Source organism: Delphinus delphis, chromosome 11 (genome assembly GCF_949987515.2).
Source record: "Delphinus delphis chromosome 11, mDelDel1.2, whole genome shotgun sequence".
Lineage (NCBI taxonomy): Eukaryota > Metazoa > Chordata > Mammalia > Artiodactyla > Delphinidae > Delphinus > Delphinus delphis.
In genome coordinates, this window is record NC_082693.1 from 21,843,036 (window position 1) to 21,861,765 (window position 18,730).

Consider the following 18,730-nt stretch of genomic DNA (forward strand, 5'->3'; position numbering starts at 1 on the left):
TCTATTCCTTTTTTATATACAGAACTCTTGAAATATCTAAATGCTCCCTAAATCTTTGCTGCTTCTGGAAACAGATCACTAATTCCTTCTACAGTTCATTAAATTTCACACATGCCATAGTTTCCAAATTCCTGCCACATCCTTTGAGAACAGATTAGAGTTTAAAAAATTCTTTTTATATGCATGGTTCCATTTGTTCCTTTGGAGGCAGGGAAAGTATCATATGCCCTATCTATCTATCTACTTACGTACCTATGTACCTAGATAGATCTCCCTCTCTCCCTCCCTCCCTCCCTTCCTTCCTTCCTCCCTCTCTTTCAGGACAAGCCATCTGAACAAGGTCCAGGAAATTTGCATAACATATGCAAGACACAGACCTAGAAAGTGGCAGGTCAGGGATTATAACCAAGCTTTTTGAGTTCTAAACCCATGCTTTTCCATTCTTTCTTAAAGGATGGATTCTTCTGTTAAAGGCAATATATTCTTAGTTAAAGGCTATACAGTGGAAAGGGTCTTGCTTAGTGCGGTATGGTTTTGCAATATGGTGACAGAATTTTTAGCAGCATGTACCACAGGGTAAATTTGATAAGTTCTCATGATTACAAATAACGCAAGGAACAGGGTGAGGATACAAAATGACGGATATGAGAATCCCTTCTCTAGTTTGAAACTTTTAGGTTCTTTTACCCTCCATTCTTCTATTTCAACTCACCATGAAATTTTTAGAGCAACTCTCTAACCTATAATAACTTTAATCAAATAAACATAACTTCAGAAGTATCGAGTTCATGCTGTCCTGGAGCCCTTTTTACAGACCTGTATTTGAAGCCGGTATTGTGGGTGAGCAGTTGTCCTTTTCACATGTTCCCAGGATTGAAGTTAAAGTCATAGCAGAAACTGCATTGCTACCTGAGAACACACAATGGAGACACAGTATAGAGACAAATATGCAAGTGACAAGAAATGAGCAGACACATTACAAAGGCACATAAATAAAAGGTGCTATTACTCCAAATGAGCTGTGTTCCTAAAGTATTGAGTTAAGTTAGTGTAGAATTCCGAACACAGTCTTGCCTCCTGAATCAATTTTATAAATAGAGAATAGGTTCATGGGCCAACCCACTGAAAGCCTTTTCTATCTTTCTAAAGTGGCTGAGATAAACGACTAATAATACTGCAGGCCTTAACCACCATGTGTAACAATGTTCCCATGGCCAAATGCATTCAGGGCTCTGGCTTGGAAATGCCAGGAACATGTTCCCCCAGTGTAGCTGGTAACCCTGAGCCCTCAGCCACTGGCGCCCGTGGCTGAGGTAGAGCAAGCAGGAGGTGGCATCTCTTAACGGTAAACTGCGGGTTCCTGGGAACAGGCCATCAAACATCTCAGGGAAGCAAGAATCTTCTTCCAGATCCCTGTTCAGAATCTTTTCTTCCTTAGTCCCCAAGGATCCATCTTTACCCCCTATCTCCCTGGCCCCGATAGAAAAGTAAATAGTAACCTTCTTATCTGCGTAAAACAAGTTTCATATAACAAATTTTGTTGTTAGTAACAAATACAACATGAAGAGGTTCGTTCCTCTCAAACCTGTTTTTCACATGGAGCCACCAAGGAAAGTCCAGAAGGTGGAGGGAGAGGATTAAGTTCATTTTCAGATACTGAGGAAATATTCATGTGCATTTCAGGGCAGCACCCACCGAGGTTAGCCTGATTGTTTGATGAGGCGAAGGCAGAAGTGGGGAATGGTGGCTGGAGTTTGGACGTGTGATGAGGAGAGAGACCAGGCTTGGAGTTGCCACCAACACAAGCCCTGGAGCTGGGAGAGCTCGGGTCCATGAGGAAGGGAAGCCGCAAACTTTACCTCCCCGCACCCTGACTGGGGCAGCATGGCAGAAAGGACGGGTACATCACGGGGTGGAGTGAGCATCAAGTGGTCAGAGAGGTGGGGCTCCTGAGTGTTCCCCAGGAGCCATTCCCTTAATTAATATTTACTGACTTCGTGCTAAGCTCTGAGGACTCGGAGTCAGGGCCTTGGAGAACCCACAATCAATTAGGGAATACAGAGAGGTACAGACATAATTATAGTTGAATGGAGGGAGTGGGGTACACGTAAAGTGAGGTAGTGCATTCAGAGAGGGAGAGGTGAATTCTAGAAAGGAAAAAACAAAGGTTTTTGGAGAAGGATCCATCTAGAGGAGACAGGATTTACACACAGGAAGATGAGGTAGAGGGTAACGGGGGCAATTCCAGGTACAATCCTATGACAAAAGGTACAGAGGCCAGCAAAGGCACAGACAAGGCAGAGCTTCTAGGCTAATGATTTTAAACCAAGCATCCCACAGCCAGCCCAGGGCCCAGCAAAGTTTTCAAACCCATAAGACACAGAATCAGAACCGTGGTGGGAATGAATGACTTGCACAAGCAGAAGAGAGGCTGAGCGGGGGGGAAGCACCTGGGAAGTTTCTGCCATTTTCTGGGGAGACAAAATGAGGGTAGAAACAGGAGGGCAGCACTGAGGATGGGGAATAGGGGGCAGTGGGAGAGACACTGGAACCTCCGCTTGTCAACACTACCTTCCCGCCAACTCCTTGGGCTTGTCTAAGACATGGATTCCCCTGAACACCGTCAAGTTCAGGCTCCTGCATCTACAGATTCAGATTCCACTGGTGTCAGAGGTGGGATATGCATTGTCCTAAACTCCCAAGGCCATTTGCAAATTATTGGTCCTCTGCTCTCATATCCATCTGAGGTGCACCTGCCATTCAGCTCTAGAACCTCAACCTTCTCTCTTTGTTCACTGATTTCTCCACATTCACTGAAGAACTGTGTACCCAATTTCACTTTCTCCCTAGATGTGCTATGTTTGATAATTTCACTCAACTTTGGGAGAAAATAGTTTTCAATAATTGAAAGAATAAACTTTATGCTACATATCCACAGACATAATATATAGTATTAGGAATTAAATTTAAAATGTTATGAAAATATGAGTGCTTCTTCCAGGGCACGGTACCACATACACTCTCTATGAAACAAAAACTCTCAGTCTATGAAGAATCAAGAGTTTAACTTTGTTAGCTGTTCTTGTATGCCATATTTTTATAGTATTTACAAATGCTTTCTCTTGTTTAACAACTTTTTATATAAATATGTATAAATATTTTTAGTGAAGATCTTGACATTTTAGTTTTCGTGCTTCCTATTTTGTAAAAGACAGGAAGGAAGACTTTTTTATATTTCTAAAGAAAATATATTCATAATATAATGACGCTAACTTTTTTTTATTGGAGTATAGTTGCTTTACAATATTGTGTTCGTTTATACTGGACAGCAAAGTGAATCAGCTATATGTACACATGTATCCCCTCTTTTTTGGATTTCCTTCTCATTTAGGTCACCACAGAGCACGGGGTAGAGTTCCCTGTGCTATACAGTAGGTTCTCATTAGTTATCTATTTTATACATAGTATCAATAGTATATATATGTCAATCCCAATCTCCCAATTCGTCCCCCACCCCCGTCCCCCTTGGTATCCATACGTTTGTTCTCGACATCTGTGTCTCTATTTCTGCTTTGTAAATAAGATTACCTGCACCAATTTTTTCAGATTCCACATATATGCGTTAATATACAATATTTGTTTTTCTCTTTCTGACCTACTTCACTCTGTATGACAGTCTCTAGGTCCATCTATATCTCTACAAATGACCCCATTTCGTTCCTTTTTATGGATGAGTAATATTCTATTGTATGTATGTACCACATCTTCTTTATCCATTCCTCTGGACACTAATTTACTTTTTAAACAACACAATTAAAATTATTTACTACAAGATTCATGAAACAATAACGACTGTACACGTTTGAATTCAGAAATTGTGACGCTTCAGTGTCAGACTCACTCTGTACTGAATAACTCAATGTGATCATGCCTAGTAAATAATTAAGACAAAGAATTTTGAGAACAGATAGTTTATGATTCACAGATAGTTTAGTACAAGTGGAGTCTTGGGGGTATGTATATACATGAGCTTTTCCTCCAAATATTTACACCTATAAAACTCTAGACAAAGTAACATTTAAGGGAGAAAAAGAAAGGCCATAACAGAAAATATACCATGTGTCTGTGAATAAAGACTACTACCTAGGTCTGAAATTCAGTCTCAAGTTTAGTAACTTTCCATCTATGTATATGATGTTTCTATTCCATGCCTTGATTACTTAGACTAAATAATAGATCTAAATGCCACTTAATTATCCCATATTCTAAAAGCACCACTAATTAAATCCTACTTTTAAATTTGATGGTTTGAAGAAAGAGAGAGTCGTTTTGTGGTTTCCCTTCTCTGCAACCCATAGGCAGTGGAATCACCCAGAGAAACTATCAGCAAAGTGCAGAACTGTGATGTCCATGCAGCAAAACAGGAGAGGAGGAAAGAGACTTAAGAACAAAATTTAACCAAAACAACAAAATGTAGGAAAGGGGGAAAGAAGAAACCATTAGGGAGCATAATAAATAAAAAGTCCAAAGTGAGATGGAAAGAGTCACCCCTCATACCACAAGAATCACAGTGAGTATAAATGGGTGATGTCTAACCAGTCAGACAATAAAAATAAGTATCATACAGAAATTCTGACAGTCACATATTCACGGACAGAGCCCCTTAATGACAATATTTTGAGCATTTTTCTATAGCATATTTTCTATCTGATGGTTTCCAAATCAAAGCATTTATGCTTTCCAACTATTCAAGTGTAATATAATGTACTATGAGCAAACATGTATGAAATAATGGTTGTGAATGATGCTGGAAGTTCTTGGGGGAGACATCCCCCAAGAGAAAGAATCCCAAAGCTATTATTACCCTGCACTGAAATTGTCAACTGTCCCCGGGAGTACGGTCAACACTGTTGAAACTTCTGTACTGAGACAGCTCAGGTGACGTTTCTTGTATGAAGATTTTCCTATGCACACTGTCAGCTAACATACAGCGTAGGGGTATTTCACACTCATGAGCTCTTAGTGAACAAGAAAATGTTTTCAAAGGAATGGAAGAAAACATTGCCTCTATCATCATTCATCTGTGATCCTCTTAGCAAGAGATGTACCAGTCAGAGCCGCCATCAGAGCAAGCTCATTTAGTGGTAACAGCAATACCTGTAAGGGGAGTTCTGTTTTTCAGCCTATCCACCTCCATAGTGAAGTCATCCTTCAGAAAAAGGAATCCAATAATGGAAAACAGGTAGACAAGGATGAGGGCGAGGACTGCAGTTAGAATAATGGAGCGGCCATTCCGTGTGACACTTTTTATGACATTGAGCAGAGTCTCTTCTCTATATACTAAATCAAAAAGCTACAAAACCAAAGAGAACAAAAACAAGGAAAAAAATGCAATGAAGCAAAGGGTGAATAAATACAAAGGTAATCACAAATACAAATGCAGGCCATTTTAATTTACCTGTGAGAGAATAACAGTATAAATAACAACTTAAAAATGAACCAAAATATGTATTTCTTCTCCAGTTTGAATGTGTTAATAAACTGTTTTTCAATAAAGATAACTCTAACACAATATATAATGTGCATATGTTGGTTTCATAACCAAAGTAATATCAATTTTTTAAGACATGGTAATAGCATAGCTTCAAATTTGAATTTAGAAAAATTGTAATACAATACATAACCAACTTAGCTACTTATTCCCTATTTTTAGCCTTTCTGATATTCTGTAGTTGCTTCTAGAATATGTAAAATGGCTAACATGAGAATGCTGAATTAGGGAACTAAGTGATGAATAATTGAAGGATTCATTCAATGGATTGTTTAATCAAGGGATTAGAGGTGAAATGACATGAATTCAATTTTATGAGCCCACCAAAATAGAAAAGGTATGAAATTTAAAAATATTTGAGAAATGCAAACATCTTTCTTACTAAACAGGTAGATTGAGGGCAAAACCTATTACTTTAGTATATGCTTTTGGGAACAGAAGTATAAAGAGAAATATAATTCACAAGTGTTAATTCACTTCCTCTATGGATAACGGGTTATTCTCCATTTTGTGTTTAGTAGTAGACAATCCGTATGCACTGGTCAAGAACGTAGGTATGTGTCTGCTATCTGCAGTCAACTTTAAGAACAATTTTATTTATTGCTATATTTAAAGTTGAAATTATACATTCGCAACTACATGTTTCATTATTAAAAGCTGGTTAAAAGCAATATTGACATTTACTTTAATGAAGGCATAAGTATCAGTTTAGAAATGAATAGTATTTTTGATATTAGAATAACTGGGGTTTGTTTTCTGCTATCTATGGGGAGTGATTAAAATCTCTGAGCTGGTTGAAATGATTAATACCAGTGTCGCTCATCCCTTCAGAAACACCAGGGCCTTGTACTCTGTTTTTCAGAGTTTTGAGGCTTATACAGTTACTTTCCAATTTAACTATAGTCTTGCAAATAATTGCTGTAAATATATTAACTTGTTTGCTCACCTTAGGACACTGATGTTTTTTGATGGTCAAACACAAAAACATATGTTTAACTATTTTGCTATCTGTTTATCTCCTGGAGGGAGATACAACCTTTAGAAGCAAATTCCTTATTCTTCCCTAAAGACAAATTAAGTAATGCAAGTTCAGCTTCCACATTACTGACCTGGCTTATTTAACTTATTTAAGCATTTAGTTGACAGAAAGGAGATTTTCCCTCAGCTGAACAGTGGCTTAAAGAAAAGGTCTGGAAATGGTTCCAGATCATTTCTGGATAGTTTATGAAAGTTTATAGTTTTCAGAAGCCCATAGGATACTTGATGAAAATGCATATTCCTGGGTCCTATGCCACACCCACGGAATCAGAATCTTGAGAATGCAAAGGTATCAATGTTGGACAGGTGAACGGTTCCTTCCGTTTATTTCTCAAAGGAAAATCTAGAGTGTGGTTTCTATTACCAGTTAAAGGATTGGCATTTGTGGACACAACTGGGAATGCAAATTCATATATTTTTTAAAACATAAAAATATTTTAAAAATACTTTTAAATACCATTTTGACATCATGTCCATTAAAATTTTCTTCTAGTCCTCTAAACATGAAAATGGAATCTATCCTTTTTATAACCAACCCAATGAAAACAGATTAGCATAAGTTTGTATGATTTGAAAAAGATGAGAGAAAAATGCAACTGGAAATTAAGGTTAACATAAATTAAAAGTAACATTACTAGTAATAACTCATAAAATAATTCAAATACACCTTTATTTTTTCAAAAACCTTTCCTTAAATAACAAAGATTTACATGTATCATTTCACATGTTTTTCATATTATTTCTTTAATGGGTCTTGATATTACTAGGCTCTCATATTACCCCTATCCATTTTATAGACAAGGAGGTTGAAGCACAATAACATTATAATAAATATTACATATTTATTACAGTCAGGGAGAAGAGCTGGGTATAATAGACCTTTACCTATCATAGGCAGATTTTAAAAAATGCAATTTTTGTGGTGAATTAGAGCAAAGAAGGAATTCATTAGAATCCTTGGATCAGAAAAAAAAGTCTACTTTTGATGGCCGAATACTAATCTAACTTAACTGGCTGAATACTAATCTAACTTAGCTGCCTGGAAGATAATTTTGTATCCTTATGTTGATAAGGGACAAATCCGCTCTTCACTGTGGCTCTTTCAAGTGTTTTAGGGTAAACAGAAAATTAGTTTCTTACTTAATCTTCCTACATGGGTGAGCTAGGTCACAGGGAAGCAGGAGGCAATGAATTTGCCCCTCATGACCCAAGAAAACCAGGTCAGCGTAATGTTTTTAGATCTTCAGCTTGTTTTCAGGGATTATTTTATTGGGTAGTGTTCTCCTCTGCATAGCAACTGTGAGCTGAAGATATGAATAAATTGTTCCTCTGGCATCATGATGCTAACCTGGTAATGCTCTAAGTTTCAAAACATTACCATATACTTGTATTGACTCCTCTCCTGGTTTATAGCTACAGAACATATATGTAGGAAGGAAAACTGATAACCAGCAAAAAAACAAAACCAAAACCAAAATGCGGCTTTAGAAGAAATCTGAAAATCCACTTAATGAATAGATATATGTAAATCAGCTTAACAACAACAACATATTAAATCTAAAACTATAAGACTGCCCTTAAAACAACTCATCATCTTTTTGCTAAGTTGGCTTTCCCCTTCATTTTATTTATATGCCATTCTAAAGATACACAAAATATTTGCTGTTATAAATAAATGCAATGAATTCAGTACCAAGAAAGTATATCCCTTTTCTTGTTGAAGAATCTCTAAGGGAAATATGACTTGGCTGAAACCCAAAGCAGCCTGCTATACAAAGCCTGGGTCAAGAGGTGGGTCTCAGAGATAAAATAAAGAATTGTACCACCTATGTCGTTTCTCAGAGATAAAGACTAAAAATAATAATAATGCATGATTTTCCTAGGCAAGTCTAAAAATAACATAATTTGTCCTAAATGCCAGACTCTGCTTAAAAAAAAAAAAAATCAAAGGAAGAAGCATAAGAAGCAGCAGCATTATGTATTTTTTTCAGCAGTGACTATCCACATAGAGATGTACTCACCAGGAAGCTATAGAAGAATTCGTGAACAAAGAGGCCCAGCATGCAAACCAGGACATACGCTACATGGTAGAGAAAGGCCATATCCAGGATGACCGCTCGGTACCCTCGGGTGAACGTGCCACGATTTCCGACAAAACTCACCAGAAATACGATTTTATTACAAAGCTAAAGGGAGGAAAAGATTCGATTTTACTGTCTTATTTGTTCTGAAACTCACAAAAACAGCATGTCATTGACAAAACCTATTATTCACAAAGTCTGTGGTTTTCTTTTATGATTTCTCATTTTGTAATTTTTCAGCACTGCTTACAAATCTGCATGTAAACACCATAGAGACAAACCCTGTATTCTTTGCAGTTCCAGGAAAAGAGAGGAAGAGTGATTAAGAGCCGCAGCTCTAAAATCAAGACAGACGTGAATTTAAATGCTAGTTTTCCCACTGCTATTATCTGACCTAGGCCATGCAACTGGAGGCCTTGGTTGTTTCTTCTCAAAAACTGGAATAAAGGAATTCCCACCTCATAGAACTCTTCAAGGAATTAAATAATTCATAATGAATATGAAGCCCTTAGTACAATGACTCTTGAAATATTACTCATTATATTTTCCATATTAAAAGTAATAATGCAATGTTTTTATTATTATACTATAAATGAAATAGAAAAATATATTTTCAGAAAACATCCAGAGATTTGTCCTCGATTTTTTTATCCTGGACTTTCTCTACTGAATATTATTTTAAACAAGTAGGCCATTAAAGATTATTTTTGTATTTAATTTACTCTACATTCATAAAAAATATAAATATACTTCTCTACCTAGATTAAAATAAATATAATACTTGGATGTATCTTCCAAGTCCTATGTATGGTAATTATTCAGTAAATGTTTTGGAGTGTTTTTTATCCTTGGTACCATGCAGAGCAGGGGTCCCCAATCCCCAGGCTGTGGACTGGTACCAGTCTGCGGACTGTTAGGAAACGGGTGGCACAGCAGGAGGTGAGCGGCAGGCCAGCGAGGGAAGCTTCATCTGCCGCTCCCCATCGCTCCCCATCACTCCCATTACCGCCTGAACCATTCCCCCCAACCCCGGTCCGTGGAAAAAATGTTTTCCACAAAACCGGTCCCTGGTGCCAAAAAGGTTGGGGACCGCTGATGTAGAGTATTCAAATTAAAAATACATTTAAATACAGAAATTTAAGTACAGAAATTTAAATACAGAATACAGAAATTTATACTGAGGTTCTTTGGCAATGGTATCATATTTGTTTTTATATGTCGAAATCTAACTTTGGGAAGACAGCTTGCTCTTTGCAACATCATAGATTTTTTTCCATGTATATGAAAGAAACTGCCTTATGGAATGATTTTAAATAACATAAGAAGGAGCACAACACTTTGGGCAGAAGTAAAATTTGAGAGGTTGGAAAAACCTTTTCCTTCCACTTTCTGAAATCCAAATCAATACAGATAAAATGAGAAATGGTTTATCACTGCACGTTGTGAAGATAACCAAACCAAGTCAACAACATAGCAATTAAAAACTTCAAACCTTTCCTAAGTTTGCCCCATGTTAATTAAATATCCTCTCAATAATAGATATTATCAATTTCATCATCTTGTTAACTTGAATAATGTTAAATAGAAAGTCTTACTTCACTATTTAGTGTTACATCATCACACCTTTACATTACTATTAAATATAGCTACTGTATTAATGGATGTCTTTATGTTTACTATCCAAAAGCAAGTTTAATTCATTCACCCATATCATCAATATGAAATAGAAATAAGAAGTTCTATAAAAAATAAAAATTAAAATTATGACTTTTCAGAAGGATGAATTATATGTTGAAGACAAATTGTTTAAATGTTGTGTATTTGAGTCATAAAAAAATTATGCAGGAAAACTGTAAGTCCTATATACTTATAGGAAAAGGGATACATTGAATTCAGGTTCTCAAGAGCAATATAGTTCAATTCTCAAATAATGCAAAAGCAAGGACACACTTCTGCCTAAAAGGGCCTCGGCCATTCTTGCATGAAAAAGAAAGATTCGCCTTGTTTGGTTCAGGTTAATTTTTTTGAACCTTGACATAAAGCTTCATATTGATGAATATGCTCCTCTTCTCTTGATGGAGCCAATGCTGGTAGTGGCAGCCACCTATTTCTGCAGAGATCAGAAACAAGGAAACTGCTGTCTTTTAATTTTGAAGTATTCATACCATGAAGAAATAAGTGTAAGTATAAATGATTTGGGTAGGAAAAAACCTGAACGCTGGTTTTTCCTGATGCATGACCTGGAAATTTGCAAATTAGTTTTATTGAGCATTTTCCATGAAAGCTGGGAATATTTATGGAAATGAAGAAGTTACAAAAACATTCTCCCATTTCATGTCATGACTTACTTGACATTGTCTAACCAGTCCTTCGTTTGTCAATACCATTACGTAGGCGATCATTGCTTCTGTGGCAAGCGTTCATGTGGGCAACAATAAACGGGGGGTGTGGGAACTGAGCAAGGTGGTTAAAAGGCCATCTTCTGAACTGGTGTTGGAAGGACCCTCGAATCAGCACGCAAATACCGATATAAATGATCACAACCGTCCCTTATATTTTTTTCTTTCTCCATCTATTCTTCAAAGCTGCCCTTGATATATTTTTCATTAAGAATGGGATAAATTGTGTGAAGGTTGGGGGGAAAAGTGGCAGGTGGGGGAGGGAAACGGCAGCAATGTAAGCTCTCTGTACAGCCTTTTAAAAGTAACACATCATCCAAATGATGGTCTTCCAAAACAGAAAAATGAATGTTCATTTGTTAATCAATGTATACTAAAACAAATTCATTAATTTTAACTAGGTAAATTAATTATACAGTATAGTAATATTTTCATAGATACTTTATATTTCATTGATATGTCTTTGCAGGACTTTTTTTTAAACAGTGCAATATAGTGGGAAGACCCTGGCTTAGAAGCTGGGCCATCAGAGTTCTAGTCTTGGCTCTGCCACTAATTACTTAGGTAAATCCTCCTGGTGTCTATAGGATGTATACACTCATTTCTAAAATGAAATGACTAGAAGGGAATAAGCCTTAAGGTGCCTCACAGGTCTAGAATTCTATGTGGTGTCCCTTAAAGTTTGCTATTTTATGTGATCACAGAAATTTATAGCTGCCTTTATATAATCCTTTTTGTCTTATTTGGTTCTATGTCCCTGATCAATAATCCTATCCCCATCTTACATTGTTCCTATTTATTTTCCAACAATTATAGCAAAAAAGATTGTCTACTATTTATTAAAAAGTAAAATTGAATCTATTGTCTTAAACTGCAGTTTAACTATATTACTATATATTCATCAACCTTCTTACTAAAAAATCAGATTATCTGATTCAAAAATCTCCATTTCAGTGATGTTACATATTGGGCAGGATAAGGTTCTACAGTCAAAGTGTGAGGCAAAATTGTCATGTAGTCAAAATCACCCAAGAGATCTTTTAAATTGCCAGCGAAACAGTACAGTAAACGAGGGTGGTGTAAACTGTAGTGTCTCTTACTGAATTCAACACATGCTAGTATTCTCCCAGCACTGGGGCAGTTTTCTGTTTCTGCAACTGAATATCAGAAGTGGGAGGATCAGTGACTATATTATATGAAAAACAGGGAGTGTGTGTGTGTGTGTGTGTGTGTGTGTGTGAGAAAGAAAGGACGAGAATATGAATGTTTTGACTCAATATATTTCACAGGTGTTTATCGTATTATTTATTATAAAAATCTAAACAATGAGAATTAATGAAATGGTTAAATAAATTATATAACATCCATATAACTGGTTAATACCATCATTATTAAAATGAGATTTATAAGTAAGTTTGATGGTATGAAAACATATTAAGTGATCCCAAACTGATAAAATGTGTTTATATTTGCCAAAATAATGTTAATTTTCATTAGCAATAACTAAAAATGTAACATAGAGGTGGGAAGAAAACTGTACTGGGTTATAAGATATGCTTTTATAACAGAGAAGAACATTTGAATTTTTAAAACAACTCAAATATTGAGGTAACCCCCGTGACAAGACAGAGAAGCGAGCTGCAAGGTAAATACAAACTTTTTTAGCAACGAGCAAAGATGATAAAGATGAAGCATCATAATACGCAGAAACTGATAATACTAAGTGCTCAGAATATAGATTGAGGTTTTTTCCTCCCACTTGATTCCTTTACCAGAAAAAGGACTTTCTGTATTTGCTTAACACTGTGAAAGACACTGAGTCAGAAACAAACAAGTCCCTGTGAACCAAAATACAAACACTTTTACGATCATGACAGCAATGTTTTACAATTAAATACTACTTCATGTATTAGGTATCGGTAAACCGCAGCCTTTATTGCTATCATTATCATACTATTGTTCTTTTCTAAATCTTCACACTAATCTTCTGAACTGATCTTCTCAACAACCCGATGAGGACAGACTAGGCTTTAATATCTTCATTTCACTGATGACAAGAACGGAATTCAGAGGCTTGCTATTTACCTAAGGTCTGGAACTCTGATGCTCATTAAGGCTTAACTCTCAGGTAGACGATTTTTCCGTTTCTGATACCTATCACTTTAGCAATTATAGTTCCACCTGTTACACAATGCAAAGTTTTAAGTGTAAATTAAGTTAATAAATACGTTAAAATCTAAGGGAAAAATATGATTGATTTATGTTTTCTTTTTTTTCCTACCTCCTAGGAAATGGTAAACCATAGACAGTTCTGTAATGAGCCTGTTATGTTAAACGTTAAGGTAAATGATATTTGCTAAAATGTTTTTATTAATCTGTACAGTGTCAAAACTATAGGTAAAAACTCTTCTATCAATATCTATCATAACAAAATTACAATTATTCCATTCAATTTGTCCCAAATCAAAGCTAATATTTTCTTTGGTCAAAATGCCCTGGACAGGCAGATCATAATGTATCATTTGGGGGCTGTGCAAATGAGTGTTTTATGCTGTGAAGGCTATTAGACTACCCACAGATTCACATAGTTAATAAGAAAGTTATATCTCCATGTAGATTTCTTCTCAGGAAGAAATTAAAGTATAACACTTGCTGCTCTTACCAAGTTATTTTTTTAATTAAATTAAATTAATTAATTTATTTGACACAGCAGGTTCTTATTAGTAATCCACTTTATACATACTAGTGTATACATGTCAATCCCAATCTCCCAATTCATCCCACCACCATCCCCCACCCCGCTTTGCCCTCTTGGTGTCCATACATTTGTTCTCTACATCTGTGTCTCTATTTTTGCCTTGCAAACCGGTTGATCTGTACCATTTTTCTAGATTCCACATATATGAATTAATATACAATATTTGTTTTTCTCTTTCTGACTTAACTTCACTCTGTATGACAGTCTCTAGGTCCATCTATGTCTCTAAAAATGACCCAGTATCATTCCTTTTTATGGCTGAGAAATATCCCATTGTATATATGTACCATATTTTCTTTATCCATTCATCTGTCAGTGGGCATTCAGGTTGCTTCCATGACCTGGCTATCGTAAACAGTGCTGCAATGAATACTGGGGTGCATGTGTCTTTTTGAATTATGGTCTTCTCAGGGTATATGCCCAGTAGTGGGATTGCTGGGTCGTATGGTAGTTCTATATTTAGCTTCTTAAGGAACCTCCATACTGTTCTTCATAGTGGCTGTATCAGTTTCATTCCCACCAACAGCACAAGAGGATTCCCTTTTCTCCACACCCTCTCCAGCATTTGTCGTTTGCAGATTTTCTTAGGATGCCCATTCTAACTGGTGTGAAGTGATACCTCATTGTAGTTTTGATTTGCATTTCTCTAATAATTAGTGATGTTGAACAGCTTTTCATGTGCCTCTTGGCCATATGTATGTCTTCTTTGGAGAAATGCCTATTTAGGTCTTTGGCCATTTTTTGATTGGGTTGTTTGTTTTTTTAATATTGAGCTGCATGAGCTGTTTATATTTTTTGGAGATTAATCCTTTGTCCGTTGCTTTGTTTGCAAATATTTTCTCCCATTCTGAGGGTTGTGTTTTCATCTTGTTTATGGTTTCCTTTGCTGTGTAAAAGCTTTTAAGTTTCATTAGGTCCCATTTGTTTATTTTTGTTTTTATTTCCATTACTCTAGGAGGTGGGTCAAAAAAGATCTTGCTGTGATTTATGTCAAAGAGTGTTCTGCCTATGGTTTCCTCTAAGAGTTTTATAGTGTCCAGTCTTACATTTAGGTCTTTAATTCATTTAGAGTTTATTTTTGTGTACGGTGTTAGGGAGTGTTCTAATACATTTAGGTCCTTAATCCATTTTGAGTTTATTTTTGTGTATGGTGTTAGGGAGTGTTCTAATTTCACTCTTTTACATGTAGCTGTCCAGTTTTCCAGGCACCACTCATTGAAGAGACTGTCTTCTCCATTGTATATCCTTGCCTCCTTTGTCATAGATTAGTTGACCATAGGTGCATGGGTTTATCTCTGGGCTATCTATCTTCTTCCATTGATCTATATTTCTGTTTCTGTGCCAGTACCATATTGTCTTGATGACTGTAGCTTTATAGTATGGTCTGAAGTCAGGGAGTCTGATTCCTCCAGCTCTGTTTTTTTCCCTCAAGATTGCTTTGGCTGTTCGGGGCCTTTTGTGTCTCCATACAAATTTTAAGATTTTTTGTTCTAGTTCTGTAAAAAATGCCATTGGTAATTTGATAGGGATTGCATTGAATCTGTAGATTGCTTTGGGTAGTATAGTCATTTTCAGAATATTGATTCTTCCAATCCACGAAATGCTATATCTCTCCAACTGTTTGTCATCTTTGATATCTTTCATCAGTGTATTATGTTTTTCTGAGTATAGGTCTTTTACCTCTTAGGTAGGTTTATTCCTAGGTATTTTATTCTTTTTGTTGCAGTGGTGAATGGGATTGTTTCCTTAATTTCTCTTTCTGATCTTTCGTTTTTAGAGTATAGGAATGCAAGAGATTTCTGTGCATTAATTTTGTATCCTGAAACTTTACCAAATTCATTGATTAGCTCTAGTAGTTTTCTGATGGCATCTTTAGGATTAGTTATGTATAGTATCATGTCATCTGCAAACAGTGACAGTTTTACTTCTTTTCCAACTTGGATTTCTTTTATTTTTTTTTCTTCTCTGATTGCTTTGGCTAGGACTTCCAAAACTATGTTGAATAAGAGTGGCAAGAGTGGACATCCTTGTCTTGTTCCTGTTCTTAGTGGAAATGCTTTCAGTTTTTCACCATTGAGAATGACGTTGGCTGTGGGATTGTCGCATATGGCCTTTATTATGTTGAGGTAGGAGGTTCCCTCTATCCCACTTTCTGGAGAGTTTTTATCATAAGTAGGTGTTGAATTTTGTCAAAAGCCTTTTCTGCATCTATTGAGATGATCACATGGTTTTCATTCTTCAATTTGTTAATATGGTGTATCACATTCATAGATTTCCGTATACTGAAGAATCTTTGCATACCTGGGATAAATCCCACCTGATCATGGAGTATGATCCTTTTAATGTGCTGTTGGATTCTGTTTGCTAGTATTTTGTTGAGGATTTTTGCATCTACAGTCATCAGTGACATTGGTCTGTAATTTTCTTTTTTTGTAGTATCTTTGTCTGGTTTTAGTATCAGGGTGATGGTGCCTCGTAGAAAGAGTTTGGGAGTGTTCCTTCCTCTGCAATTTTTTGGAAGAGTTTGAGAAGGATGGGTGTTAGCTCTTCTCTAAATGTTTGATAGAATTCACCTGTGAAGCCATCTGGTCCTGGACTTCTGTTTGCATCTGAGAAGAAAGTGTAATCTGCTGTTTTCAGATGGAATGTCCTATAAATATAAATTAAATCTATATGGTCTATTGTGTCATTTAAAGCTTGTGTTTCCTTATTAATATTGTGTCTGGATGATCTGTCCATTGGTGTAAGTGAGGTGTTAAAGTCCCCCACTATTATTGTGTTACTGTCGATTTCCTCTTTTATAGCTGTTAGCATTTATTTGCCTTATGTATTGAGGTGCTCCTATGTTGGGTACATATATATTTATAATCGTTATATCTTCTTCTTGGATTGATCCCTTGATCATTATGTAGTGTCCTTCCTTGTCTCTTGTAACATTCTTTATTTTAAAGTCTATTTTATCTGATACGAGTATTGCTACTCCAGATTTCTTTTGATTTCCATTTGCATGGAAAATCTTTTTCCATCCCCTCAGTTTCAGTCTGTATGTGTCCCTAGGTCTGAAGTTGGTCTCTTGTAGACAGCATATACATGGGTCTTGCTTTTGCATCCATTCAGCGAGCCTGTGTCTTTTGGTTGGAGCATTTAATCCATTCACGTGTAAGGTAATTATTGATATGTATGTTCCTATGACTATTTTCTTAATTGTTTTGGGTTTGTTTTTGTAGGTCCTTTTCTTCTCTTGTGTTTCCCACTTAGAGAAGTTCCTTTAGCATTTTTTGTAGAGCCGGTTTGGTGGTGCTGAATTCTCTTAACTTTTGCTTGCCTGTAAAGCTTTTGATTTCTCCATCGAATCTGAATGAGATCCTAGCTGGGTAGAGTAATCTTGGTTGTAGGTTCTTCCCTTTCATCACTTTAAATATATCATGCCACTCCCTTCTGGCTTGTATATTTTCTGCTGATAAATCAGCTGTTAATCTTATGGGAGTTCCCTTGTATGTAATTTGTCATTTTTCCCTTTTTGCTTTTAATAATTTGTCTTTGTCTTTAATTTTTGTCAATTTGATTACTATGTGTCTCGGCGTGGTTCTCCTTGGGTTTATGCTGCCTGGGACTCTCTGTGCTTCCTGGACTTGGGTGGCTATTTCATTTCTGATATTAGGGAAGTTTTCAACTATGATCTCTTCAAATATTTTCTCAGGTTCTGTATCTCTCTCTTCTCCTTCTGGAACCCCAATAATGCAAATGTTGGTGCATTGGATGTTGGTGCATTTAATGTTGTCCTAGAGGTCTCTTAGGCTGTCTTCATTTCTTTTCATTCTTTTTTCTCTACTCTGTTCCATGGCAGTGATTTCCATTGTTCTGTCTTCCAGGTCACTTATGCATTCTTCTGCCTCAGTTATTCTGCTATTGATTCCCTTCTAGTGCATTTTTCATTTCAGTTATTGTATTGTTCATCTCTGTTTGTTTGTTCTTTAATTCTTCTAGGTGTTTGTTCTTTAATTCTTCTAGGTGTTTGTTCTTTAATTCTTCTAGGTCTTTGTTAAACATTTCTTGTATCTTCTCAATCTTTGCCTTCATTTTTTTTCTTACATCCTGGATCGTCTTCACTATCATTATTCTGAATTCTTTTTCAGGAAGGTTGCCTATTTCCACTTCATTTAATTGGTGTTCTGGTGTTTTATCTTTTTCTTTCATCTGGTATATATTCCTCTGCCTTTTCATTTCGTCTGTCTTTCTGTGAATGTAGTTTTCATTCCATAGGCTGCAGGATTGTAGCTCTTCTTGCTTCTGCTGTCTGCCCTCTGGTGATGAATAGTCATTACTTATAGTGGAACTATTCTCACCAAACCAGGCAGAAGTTATCTTTTTATCCTGTCCCATGAGGGGCAAAAGAAAAATTCTCCCAATGTTTTTGGCTTTCCCAATAGATTTTAAAATGTTATTCCATACCTCTTTAAATATCCTTAAAGCTTCTGGATGGCAAGAACCACAAATCCTCTATTATTACCATTGTCTATTAGATAACAGAGACCCAATAAATGCTGTTATTTGGTCTAATTCTGTCTAGCTATTATTTCATTTATCAAATTTGGATTTTCTCACTTGGATTAATGTCTTATTGAGGATCAGTTATCAGTTTAATATTATTTGTTTCTTCAAATAATTGGGTTCGATCGTCAATGTATTTTTTAAAGAAAAAATAAGAAGCTGGATGCAGTAATAGGCTTAGAAAAAATCAGATAAATTCATGAAGATTCCTTAATTCACTCGGTTGGAAATTTCGCAAAATTAGCTTATTTCCAAAGCACCGAAAGTACTAGTTCAGTTCATGTAAACAATTTTTGAATGTTTAAGTGCTAGGCATTAAGGTGGAGAAAAATGGGGTAGGGAGTGAGTGAGG

The 18,730-nt window shown here is 36.1% G+C and overlaps 1 protein-coding gene across 3 annotated transcripts in view; it reads right to left on the minus strand.

The window, feature by feature from the left end:
• Nucleotides 1-18,730, minus strand: part of ITPR2 (inositol 1,4,5-trisphosphate receptor type 2) — a 527,727-nt gene that overhangs the window by 76,919 nt on the left and 432,078 nt on the right. For all 3 annotated transcript variants that reach the window (XM_060024473.1, XM_060024471.1, XM_060024470.1), the window contains 3 exons: nt 8,611-8,775; nt 5,158-5,353; nt 817-909 (listed from right to left, as the gene is read on the minus strand). In XM_060024473.1, coding sequence (XP_059880456.1) covers nt 817-909; nt 5,158-5,353; nt 8,611-8,775 — 454 coding nt within the window. The remainder of the gene's footprint in view (nt 1-816; nt 910-5,157; nt 5,354-8,610; nt 8,776-18,730) is intronic.